Raw genomic sequence first — 12958 nt, forward strand, 5'->3', positions numbered from 1 at the left:
AGCATCTTCTGATTTCCTGACTGCAGTCAGCATCTGCAGCAATCTTCGCACCTAGAAATACAAAGTCTTTCACTGCTTCTACATTTTCTCCCTCTATTTGCCAGTTATCATCAAGCTGGTTGCCATAATCTTGGTTTGATGTGGAATTTACCCTGTGTGAATGAAACTCAGCGCTTTTGCAGGGCAGCACAAAGAAACACAGGAAAACAAGTATAAATTGGGGCCCTTTGTGAAACATAGGATACATGGGAATTCTATTCATTCAGTTTCCTTGTTTGAAAAAAAAGGAAGAGGAATAGGGCCCAGTTGATATTGGATCTACTGTAATGAAGGAGAGAAACTTGTAGTTAGCATTTTAGTGAATGTATAAAACTATGGGTCTCTGATTATTTATTGCTGCAATTTATATGCCTCTCAATTACAAAAAGGTTCTGAGATAGTTATAGTGGGGTTTTTTTTGTTTGTTTTGAGAGAGAGAGAGATCCAGTTATATATCATCATTTGGAGAGAAGAGTATATAAAGGAACAGAATAAAGAAAGGAGAACAGATAGAAAAGACAAAGACATGGCCAAAATTAAATGAATATTTAGATGCAAATTAGGCAAAAAGTGAGTCCTGGGTCTAAAAATATTGATAAATGTAGGCTTTTTTTCCCTATAGGATTATCACTTTCATAAACGAAAATGGTGCCTACATCATAGTGTGTGAGAAAGGCACAGTTCTTTATTTTTCCCCATACTGGAAAAAAAAAAGTGGGTGTATGCCATAAGGGCACATGACAAAATAGATGTACAGTATATTTTGCTTACCGTTAAAGTGTGCAGGCAGTATCCTACAGTGAAGTAAGGCCTGGGTCTAGGTGAAAGGTTTCTTGCATAACCAGTCCAAAGACATTGCACAGCTATTTTGGCTAATGCATTTTTGGGGTATAACAAATAATGGGGGAAATCTTGTCTGGAGGTACTCAAGATTTATCCTTTTCTTGAAAAGATTTCTGTGCCTAAAAATTATTTAGCGGGCAACAGTTCAACATGTTTGGGTTTTTTGTCATGGAATTCAGTAATGGGAAAATGTCAGCTCCTAAGCAGTTTAGTCAAAGGTAGCAACCTGTTTATGTGAAAAATGGTTGTGTGTAAAGCAGTGCCGAGTTTCCCTGTAAGAGGACTGCTCATTCTCTTATTTCTTTGCTCTTGCATCATTTTGTTTATGTGGGGAAGAAGCTGATCTGCAATTGTTTATAGCACTAAACAGTGCTGGTGTGTAGAACTGTTTTCTTTCCAAGAAGGAATCTGCTTTTTAAAAGACCAGATGCAAAAATAAGTCCTCCTGAATTTTTGTGTAAATCGGAATGTATTCTTCATCTAAGTGTTTCATTGAAGTGTTTAAACTCATCATATCGTTAATATTAATTATGTATTTATTGCTCTATTTTATGAGGTAAGATGGTATAATTACTGAATTTATCAATATATATTGATTAAAATGGTTTTTAAGAAGTTTTTAAAAAATCATAATGAACTGGCTGGTACTGAATAACCATCCATGACCAGCCCTGCTCTCATAAATAGCTATCAAGGTTTGTAACCTACTCACCTTGCCTTCTATTTCTTGCATGTAGAAAATATGTATAAAGCAAGCACTCTGCAGCCTCTCCTCCACAGAGTAAACCTAACGGTTTGGATAATAAGAACTAGAGAAAGAGTAATAAAAATAATTCTGATTCCTTTATCATTGATTGTATTGGTTCAAATGCTGGCATGCTGGCATCCTGGCAGAATTTGGAGGTTGAGAAGTTCTCCGGTCTCTCTTGATCATAATGCAGGAATTGTCATGTGATGTGGGAGCTGCCACGAAGGGCCAGGGAGGTCACTGGATTTGTGCAGGGAACACTGTTGCTTGTATACTGCAATTCATTTATGTGACACTTTACAGAGTAACTTAAGCAATAAATAAATACATAGTCTAAAGCAGCCTTTCTCAACCATGGAGGAACCCTTGAAATATTTTTCAGGCCTCAGGGAACCCCTGCGCATTCAGGCTCAAATATAGGCCAGAAGTTACAAAATGATTATATTCGTTTCACGTGTAGGCCTGTTTATGTTCATTAACAGTGTTCTTACACTAAAAATAAAGAATGAAATTTGCCTCTTTAAGGTGAAGTTGCCGGAATTTGAAATAATTTTTTGAATAAATCGTGATCTCCCAGGGAACCCCTAGTGATCTCTTGCGGAACCCTAGGGCTCCACGGAACCCTGGCTGAGGAACCCTGGTCTAAAGAAGAGTCAAATTAAACATAAAACTTGGGGGAAGGATGTAGAGAGAGGTGACAAATTTTAAGGAGAAGGTTAGAATGTTAATGGAGAAGCAAAACTCACAAGGAGCAGAATAGAAAGGTTTACTTTCACTTAACTCTGGTAACTCAACCTCATTTTTGCCAAGTCCGTGAATTGTAGTGTTTATAACTACAGGAATATAATTAGGAATATAATTGCTAATCAGGTTACTCTTTGACTGCATTGCTGTTTGAACTTGCAAACTCCTTATCTTACTTTTCTTGCAAACTACAAACCCTCTTAGGTGCCAACTGACTCCCAGACTATAAGATGTGAGGCCAGAATGTTTAACTGCTTGTACCTTGACCTTTTCTTTTTGTTTGCAGATCCTGTACTTCAGGTACCACTGCACATGGAAGAGTAAGTCCTCCTCTTTCAGGATCTACAGTGTTCCTTGCTTGGTTTTTATTGCACTGGAAAATACAAACTAACATAACTCCAAACTTTTAAAATGAAAGCACTTCCACAGGCTTTGTAGGTTAGATCAAAATGGTTTGTTACATGAGCAGTACGGTTATTTGTTTGTTCAAGAAAGGTTCCGACTGATTTCTTCTGCTGAAATCTCTACAGTATTAGTTGGGCATAGATAGGGGGGCATTGTGGGGTGTAGCAAGAAGGAAAACTTCATTTTTGGTCCTTAAAAATGTAGCCAGTAGGGAAGGGGTTAATGCCACCACTAAAAGGCCTAGCTTAAGACTTCTTCCTGTCCTGTGGAGCGACCCCTCCCTTCACTCTTTAGCTCCGCCTTCTAGGAGGAAGCAGAGGCATCCCCTGCATTTTGAGAGCTGAGGGAAAAGGAGAAAAATACTAGTCGTACCACCAGCATGTACTGGAGCAGGCTGTTCCCCACAACCATGCACCAGCTGATCAAGGCACCAGCAACAGGCTGCAGGCAAGAGGCCATATGTCAGCCAAAGATAAGATCAAGGAAAGGAATGCCATTGGAGCCATCCCAATCAACCATCCATATTGACTGAGCCAAACTGGGCAGCAAAGGCCCCAGGGGCAGCAAAGCAAATTGAGAGGAAATCCCCACCCCGCACCCCCGGCCAACATGTAAACAGCAGTGCTGGCACTGAGTTTACCTACCCTGCAGCAGGACTTAACAGCCTCTTTCCCATGAACTAGGCACCAGGCTTATCACAATAACCTCTATGCAGATGATAGTGAGTAACATCACATTGAGGCTTCACTGTCTCCAGGAGCACATTTCTCCCTTAACTTTGACAAGAGCATACTCAGGCTTTTGAAGCAAATCCTGCATCTGGGATTCCATCAACACAGAAGAAAGAAAAATGTTTGTGTATCAGTAGCCCTTCAAGTTCCAAAAGACTGTGAGGGAGATCCTAGTATCAAGGAGGCTGATTCTCAGGCAAAATTATGGAGGAAGGTGGCTGAGGTGCTGGACGTCTTCTCTCACTCCAGGACCAAATTGCCAGCATATTCCACCTGTGTTTAATGGTGCTAAGCAAATAGTTCAATCGTTGATTAATGATTAATCCCAGCCAATCTGGCACAGGGAGTGCCAGTCGGACATCAGGTGGTCACAGATGTCAGCCTGGTGGTGTGGGGAACTTGCATCCCAGACAAGTTGGTGCATCCCATCAAAAGTTCACACTGCTGCTTAACTTACTGGAGCTGAGGGCAGTAAAGCTGGCTCTAAGAGCATTGTCAGACCAGGTGAGAGTGTGGTGCTTATTGGTGTGGACAGCAGCATTATCTGTTTAAGCAATTGGCAGATCCAGCTTAAAGGGCCTTCAGAACAAGTCCACATGCATAATCCCTAGTGGAAATGACATAGGAGCACTCATGGCACCTCATGGAAAGCCCAGACATCCTACCTCAAAACCTAGTTCTACATCCAGATTCAGGCTGGCTACGACCAAGTGCCTGGAAAGTCAGGACATCTCCTGAGCTACAGCTTTCCAGGTCCTGCAGTAGAAACTGTGAAGGTATCCAGCTACTACCAAAATACTGTATATCAATTGACTGGACATGCCATTGACTGGTGGTGTAAATCATGACACCAATATAGGTTTCTCCAAGTGGGATTGAGGACGGGGCTAGCAGCCATTATGCAGACCTGCATCCACCTTTAGCTACATTCTCTGGACAGGCAAGGGCCACCTCCATATCCCTCACTTCCTCCACGGTACAAGTGTCCTCTTATTTCCAGTGATTTACTCACTGTTTCCTTTTACAGGACCTGTCATTGGTTCTCAAAATTTGAATGTCTGTTCCTTTCCAATCTATCAGACAAATTCCCATTAACACCTTTGCCTTTCAGACATCTGTTTTGTTAGGCCTATCTTTAGCCAGAAAGGTGGGAGAATTAGGAGCTGTCTTAGTAAGAGGGAATCTATGTATTTCCCTCAAGATCACATGGTACTAAGACCTTGCTTCATGCCCAAAGTCAGTGCTAAATTCCATCAAGCCCAAGAGATAATGCTCCCTATTTTCTGCCTGGCCCTTCTCCCCGATGAAGCTGGCAGAAGCGGGATGTGTGCAGGACTCTCAGAATATACCTCAAATGTACTCTAAAGGGTGGAAGGATCAATAACCTATTTGTCTCCTACAAAACAGGAAAGCTGGGGGGAGGATTTCCATGCTTCATCAGGAACAGGAGGATTAGAGAATACTATGCTCTAGTGCAGTGTTTCTCAACCTTGGCAATTTTAAGATGTGTGGACTTCAACTCCCAGAATTCCCCAGCCAGCATGCTATGTGTCACATGTGCAGTGCACATAAAAAGGGGCAGAGCTTTGTGTGGTTGTGGCTGCCATCTTGACTTTTTGGTCACCTGCTGAATCCCCCTAATAGTTACTTGTGGTGTCTGAACCAGAAGCTTGTGGTTTAAATGACTTCTGAAAATCAAAATGTCAACCCAAGATTAAGTTAAAGTATGTACTGAAAGGCACTTATTTTAATATGTACTTAACGTGTCAAAGTTTATTTTACAAATCACAGCTTTATTCTTGACTGCGAAGAGCAGTTCAGTGTGGTATCTGCTTTAAAGGGGAGAGTAATCAAATATATTACTCTTCAGCAGGAGTAGGGACAGTAACTCTGGTTACAAGCCAAGTGGCTGCTTAGGCATGTAATTCATCAACATCTGCCCAAACTGTTCCCTGCTTTACCAGAAGAGCTAATTAGAAATGATTACTGAAATAAACCCATCTAATTAATTTTCAAATTGAAATGTGACATGTAATTTGAAAGATTAGTATGTCAATCTAGTTTCAGAAGCTGGCGGTATGCAAAACTGGGGGTTTAAATTGCTGTGCTTAATTAAAAAGACGTATTTCATTTTTTTTTAAAAAAACATCTGTTTTGTAACATAGCCACCCTCACAAGAAAATATACATTGACCACCACTCTGTTGTCTTTTCTCTTCAAAAATGCAGTGCAATAATTGCCATTTTTATTACTTCTTAAGTCCTAGGCCAGCATTTCTTCCTGATCCTAACGATGGAAGTCTCTACACTCTTGGTGGCAAGAATAATGAAGGCTTAACTGTACGTATAATTTGATCACAAAATAATGATTTTGTTCTTGCTGACTGAGAAACATAGACTTTGCAGATGAACCAAGCACATTTATCTAGCTCGCCTTGCTGCTTAAGGGAGATTTCTTTTGACGTCTGTAAAATTCTGATTTTATAAGAAATAATACTGGACAAGAAGCCTACATACATTTGGAGTTATTTTTTTAAGCAAAACTGGTAGGCTGCAAGATTTCTGTAAAATGGTTTATCTTCAAAGATAAACATTCATTTCTGTCCCTGGGAGAGCTGTTCTACATCAATAAATGTATTTGTTGTGGAAATGTCTATGAGTCACATTATAGAAGATTCAGAGGCCAATGGTATGAGTTAGAAAAAATCTAATGTCTTTAAATACTGGGCTATAGTATCTCAACTGCAAATCAAACAAGTGGTTGGAAGAAGAGTAAAAAGGATGCACAGATGGTAGAACAAAATATCTCCATTGCAGCTTGACTAACATGGGTTCATACGTTTCACTGAGAAGGCGTTGGCTTGTTTTTGGCACATGGCTGTAGACAATCCCATCTACTGTGGTTTGTAAGCTGTGGCTGCTTTCTTGGAATGAGTTTGCCAAGCCAAAACCAAACCACATTATGGTTGAGGATTACATATGATCTAGTTTTCTTACTAGAAGTTTGCAGATGTACTTGTTTGGAAAATACTTTACAAATTATTGCAATATGTATGACATTTTTGCAACCCAGATAGACCTGGTAGTCACAATAGGAAATCCTGAGCATTTCTTTTTACTACTGGGCACATCTATTCTCTCTAAATTCAAAGTTGTATCTGTTGTTCTAATCAGCAAACCAGGTCCACAATGCTGAAGTCGTAAATGTTTGTATCTGCTCTGAAGTACGGGTTTTCTCCCGATGAAGTTTTTGCATTTACCAGAATATTGTACAAGTTAGGTAGTTGTCTAAGAAGCTTGTTATCTGTTAGTGCCAACTTTAGGTTTCTAATTCCAGGAATGGAGACACCCAGGTAGTGATGCCAACGTGTCTGGGTTCCCAGGTTCCTGGTTTGGAGGCAGGGAAAACTGAATTCAAAATGTTCATTGTTGTCTTGAGGAAAGGGATTTTGGCTAATAAATGCTTTGGCTTATTTTTCAATTACACTACATATGCAATATTGAAAGAGATTGATTGGACTTGGGGGCATCTTTTTATGTGTGTAGAAGAGAGCCAGATAGTCAATTTTAGTCTCAGGGAGATCAAGCAAGCAAGCATAAAAAAATCCAACTTATCCCAGGAAAAGATGTGTGTCTGGGGTAGCTGCATCAGTTCCAGTATTAATTCCAGACCACAAAATCTCTGTAAATGTTTTCAAAGTACATAAGTATTAAACAGGACTGATGTGATCATCTGAAAGATTTCTGTTGCTTAGTTACTTAAGAACAGCAGCTCTGTGATGAAATAAAGATTAAATTTGGTTTCCTATACGTTTTTTTTCTTCCTGAAGCTGTTATGACTTCCTCTTATAATTTTGAAAAAAAAATGTCTTTCCTCTCAAATGCCCCTAAAGGCACAGTGGTAACAATATTTTCTTTATGTTAGAGGAAAGTGCAATCTCTTTGCATCTGAAATTAAAGAAGATAGCAACTGATGGGAAAAACCTTTCTCTGGGAATTTTGAGTGGAAATTACAAGACTTCTGAAAAGCAGCAAGTTGGGGAAGGCTGAAATAGGCAGCATGAAGTGAAGAAATAGTTTTTCATGGTATAAGTCACCTTTTCTCCATCTTCTGTGTAGGCAACAACCTTTTCTAAACACTGTTTTGTTAGCACTTGCAGCCTTTAGATTATTAAAAAGGCATTGCTTTAGATCTTTGAAGTACACTGAGGTCCTGAAGGTGGCAATTATTTTAGACTTTTCATCTTCCCACAAGAAAGTAAAAATCATACTGTGTTTAGAAATAATTCTAAAATGCACCTGACCCAAGTGGTTTGGTATGCTCTCACCAATTTCTTGGAAAGATTCAGATCTGTTTCATAACATATTGTACTTGAGCACAGGAAATATTTATTTTCCTGCCCACAGAACTGAAATATGAAACGTGAAGTACTTTTTGTGATCTTGAACTTTTTGACCATGCCTTTTTATTTTTTTTATTTTTTCAATGTTTCTCCATATACATAGAGGGTCAAAATTGCTATTTTTGGAAGTTAAGCAGTTCCCACAAATAAAGTTACACTTTTGAGTGAGGGATGGATCATTTTCACTGCAGTTCCTTATAAACTAGACGGCATCCTTGCTGTGCTGAAGCTCTTGAAATCACAGCCCATGTTCATCTCGTCATTTTTACTGAATATCGCTTTCTCCTAGCAATCCCTTTAGTAACAAAATTCTTAGGGCACTTGAATTATTTATTCTTTTACTGAAATACATCAGTTTCCTTAAATGTTGTAATATTTTGTTTTGTGGTCTGAATAATTTGGCAAAGGTGTAGTGGTTAGGGTACCAGGCTAGAAACCAGGAGGCTGTGATTCTAGTCCCGCCTGAGGCATGGAGCCAGCTGGGTGACCTTTGGCCAGTCACTCTCTCTCAGCCCTAGGAAGCAGGCAAGGGCAAACCACTTCCAAAATCTTGCCAAGAACCTGTCCATATAGTCTCCAGGAGTCAATACTGATTTGAAGGTGCACACACAAACAAAAAAAAACCAAGGGCAGAATATATGTCATCTTATTGCTCTATAGTATTGTCTACTGAATATGCTTTGCTATTTTATGTTGGTCACTCAAGGACCATAATAATGATAATAATGGTGATCTCTTTATCTTGACTGTACTGCACATAAAGGCACATTATATGAGCTATGTAGAGTAGCTTTCCCTAACCATGTGCCCTCCAGATGTGTTGGGATTACAAATCCTAGAACTCCCAGATGGAATGGCCACTGGCAAAGACTCTGCAATCAGAGGGTAGCATGGGCATGAGAATATGGGTGATACAAATATACCAAAGTGCCTCTATTTTTATCTCTAAAATGTAAAGTTGTAAATGGCTTTTTTTCTATACAGACATTAAAATCCTACGTTAAGTTACTTTACCCCTGTCATGCCCAGCTTGCTTGACTTTAGATACTATATTGGTATCTTTGATACGTATGCTATAGTTTTGTGATACAAAGGCTGTAGGGATAAGGTATGTGTTGCTTGTGCAAACAGGTATCCAATGTGTAAATGTCACATAACTGAATGAGTGCACTGTGTCTTCTTCCAAATGATCACAGTCCTGGGCACCATGTGGGATTTGACCTTCTGTACTGGGCTTTGATAGCAGGATATGGTCAATGGTAAAAATGTTTGCTTTAGCTTTTGTTTCTCAACACTGGAGGTATCTCATTTCTGGAGGTATCCAAGCAGGAGCATTGGATATAGATTGAGAAGATCGAGGCTGAAATTCAAGATGGGCCATTCAGCCCATCGAGTGATTTTGGGCTGGTCCTTGATTCTTAGCTTCGCAAGGTTACTGTAAAACACAGAGGGTTGTATATGCTGCCCTGAACTCCTTTGAGGAAGTACAGGACTAGATAAATAACTACATTTAAAAGATAGTTTGCTTTTCTTTTTAGATAAATAATTACATTTAGAAGACAGATTTTTTGTTGTTGTGTTGTTTTGAGGGGGGTATTGGCTTATGATGTATTTATATTTTGCTGTCCTTGCTAGTGTCTTCCATTTTAGTCTCGGAGTGTTTGGGGCAAACAGATCTACCATCTTCCTCCACTCTTACAAGAAGTGTGCACTACAGAGCAGTGGCACCTGCTCCTTTTTCCTGTACTTGCTTCTCCACATAGAAACTTAAGATGCTGCTTACTGAATGTGAACAAAGTTGCAATCAATAATAAAAGAAGGGAGATAATACAGTATTTTTAGCAAAAAGGATTGCGAGAGTAGATAGGCCAAAGGGTAAGACTTACAGATAGCTCTTCTCTGAGAAAGTTGCAGTGACCAAAAATTAATACCACAGGGTTACTGCTGATACAAATCTTTGTCATTTTGTATGACACAAGGCAAATGCAGATTGCAGATATTGCTAATTGGTATTGACATACATGAAACTACTGACAATCCCCCTAAATAACAACAGGCTTAGAAATAAGATTCACCAATTGTTTCTATCTTGCAGTCCTCACTAAATGCTTAATATGAAGTGAAGATGGCTAATACGAATCCTTACATTCTAGAAACTGCCATTCACCATCCCTGAGCTCGTCCAGGCGTCCCCTTGCCGCAGTTCAGATGGAATTCTGTACATGGGTAATGTTCCATTTGCTTCTGAAAAGTAACTTGCATTTATTATACAGCACTTCCATGTAAGTATAAAATACGGTATATGTACCTCCAGAATACTTGCATGGAAATTTCTTTCCATTCATGGCCCTTGGGTATTTTCTCATGTTTAAATCTAGCCTTTAATTCCTTATGCAACAAGCTTAAGGGCAAAAGACTGCTTTGTCATTTTTATGCTCTGATGTTAACTAAAAATCCTTTGTATGCTGAGTGCAATGTTATGTTTGCCAGACTACCAAGAATTATCTCCATACTGCAGTTATGTAGGGTTGTTTGTTCTTTGTTTATTTGGCTTTTGGCTTTTTGTTTGTTTTTGGATTACCTGAATTGTATTTAAACTGCAGCAGTTAACTCATTGGCTGGATTTTTGCCAATGCTGTGAGCTTCTGTTCTTTCATGTTCATAGAAGACTCAGGTGATAGAGCACACATTTTTAGTTCCTAGTATGTAGGAAACTTATTCTGACAATACTACTTCCCTCCAAACTTAATTGCACTCATGTTTATATTTAATATTAGGGAAGAAGCAGGACAGCTGGTATGTGGTAGACCTCACAACAGGAGAAAAACAGCAGACTTTAACTTCTTCATTTGCCGAAAGCTTGTGCCCATCTACCTCACTGCTGTATCTTGGCCGAACAGGTAAGATGGTTTTGAAAGCCAAGCCATTTGAAAGGGAGATGTTTATATTGATGGCTTTTATTTAGGCTGCATTCCTGTAATCCCTAGAGCAGCCTTCTCAATCTTTTGAGCCTGGAGGAACCCTTGAAATATTTTTCAGGCTTCAGGGAACCCCTGCACGTTCAGGCTCAAATATAGGCCAGAAGTTACAAAATTACTATATTTGTTTCATATGTAGGCCTGTGTTAACAGTGCTCTTAAACTGAAAATAAAGAATGAAACTTGCCTCTTTAATGTGAAGTTGCCCAAATTTGAAATAATTTTTTTAAATAAAGTGTGATCTCCCAGGGAACCCCTAGAGACCTTTCGCAAAACCCTAGGGTTCCACGGAACGCTGGTTGAAAAACCCTGCCTTAGAGTCTGGGAGATCAGAATGAACATTCTCGCCCTTCAGCCTCTGAGATGGCTTTCTGTCAGTGTTGAAAAAAGCTAAAATGGGGCTTGCTATTCTGTGGGACTCAGAGGCTTCTACAGGTAGAGAATCCATGCCAGCTCCAGAGTTAGTTTAGGAGTGTTCCCTTCATTTAGTTCTAATGAGCAGGGCTCGGTGTGTGTATGTACACACATGTGTGTCTTAGATCCCCTGTGGAGGAAAAGGGAACAGTCTTTCCTGAGTCCTGCTCACCACTGGAATATTTCGTGCTCATAGATAGGGTTGCTTTCTGAAACTGTAAAGATGGAAGTCTTACACCAGCAAAAATGATTAGCCTCCCACTTGCTGACATTCAGTGAATTGTTCTGAGGATGTGTCTGATGAGAAAACTGCTTAGCAGTATCTGATTTCATAGAGACCATAAGAGTTCTGCTGGAGTAGACTCAAAGCTTGGGCGGTTCCTCTTTTTTCCCCACAATGGCCAAGCAGACACTGGTGGGAAGCCCCCAGAATTCCCCTGTGCGCTCTTGCTCTGTGTGCTGGAAGCAAGAGAGGGCCCCCATAACTAGAAGCCGTTATTATTATTCTCCTTCACAAAATTCAGATCAAAGTGTTGTTCTCCTTTCAACAGAGTACACCATCACAATGTACGATACCAAGAGTAAGGAGCTCCGCTGGAATGCCACTTATTTTAACTACGCAGCCACGTTGCCTGATGAAGATGTTCAATATAGTAAGAGTATTCGTCCTACTTGCAGACTGAAGTAATAATACTGCTTCTTTGGTCTAATTATGAATATGTGACGGTTTTGATCTGTGCCCATTCCAGAAATGTCCCACTTTGCATCTAATGGAGATGGACTAGTGGTGACTGTCGACAGCGAGTCGGGGGATGTCTTGTGGATCCAGAATTATGGCTCCCCCGTTGTGGCTTTTTACATCTGGCAGCGGGAAGGCTTATGGAAAGTGATGCACACCAATGTGGGAGTAGAAACCCTGCGCTACTTGACGTTCATGTCTGGGGAAGTTGGGCGCATCACTAAATGGAAATACCCATTTCCCAAAGAAACAGAGGCCAAAAGCAAACTGATGTGAGTGTAAGAGGGCTTTTTCCCAGTCATATGCTGTTTGGTTATTTGTCAAAAATCGCATGTAGTATATCAAGTCAGCTCAGTCATTCTCTTGCAGGGAAAGAATATGGGATTCAAGTGCAGTCTCCCATTACTTGCAAACAGCCTGTTTCATTTTAGTCTAGGGGTAATGGATGAAGAGCACCTTGCATTAAAAAGAATTCAGATGTCATAGACTGCAGATGACTTTTCTATTGCCTTTATTAACACTTGCTCCTGAGTAACACCACAGACAACTTTAACCCCCACCCCACAACAAAAGCAAAAAGAAGCTTCTGCACAGGTGCTGCAAAAGATGCAAATAGAAATCCAAGATTTGATTTCTGTTGCAGGAATACCTCCTATGCAGTGTTAATAAAACCTACAGACGTAGATGAATGACAGGTGTGGCAGAAGTTCAGCCAAAGGGTTAGGTGGGGGCTGTTTTGCTTGAGGCCTGTGAATGTCTCTCTAGGATATAGTTTGAGGGCAGCCATTAATTATCACGGCTGCATGTGTAGCTCATTATGTCAGTGGTCCTAATGCAGTGAGCCATATGTATGTGTGTGTGTGCATGCGTGTGTGTATCACACTGACGCTGGTGCAAGGAAAAATCAGGCTGTGC

The 12958-nt window shown here is 40.1% G+C and overlaps 1 protein-coding gene across 1 annotated transcript in view; it reads left to right on the forward strand.

Annotated features, from left to right (window-relative positions):
- The window catches only part of ERN1 (endoplasmic reticulum to nucleus signaling 1), an 84487-nt gene that overhangs the window by 47243 nt on the left and 24286 nt on the right, over positions 1-12958 (forward strand). The window contains exons 4-9 of the mRNA XM_063292943.1: positions 2661-2694; positions 5771-5849; positions 10066-10138; positions 10690-10812; positions 11856-11957; positions 12054-12315. Of these exons, the coding sequence (XP_063149013.1) occupies positions 2661-2694; positions 5771-5849; positions 10066-10138; positions 10690-10812; positions 11856-11957; positions 12054-12315 (673 nt within the window). The remainder of the gene's footprint in view (positions 1-2660; positions 2695-5770; positions 5850-10065; positions 10139-10689; positions 10813-11855; positions 11958-12053; positions 12316-12958) is intronic.

The sequence above is a fragment of the Candoia aspera genome, chromosome 2 (assembly GCF_035149785.1).
Source record: "Candoia aspera isolate rCanAsp1 chromosome 2, rCanAsp1.hap2, whole genome shotgun sequence".
In the NCBI taxonomy this organism is placed as follows: domain Eukaryota; kingdom Metazoa; phylum Chordata; class Lepidosauria; order Squamata; family Boidae; genus Candoia; species Candoia aspera.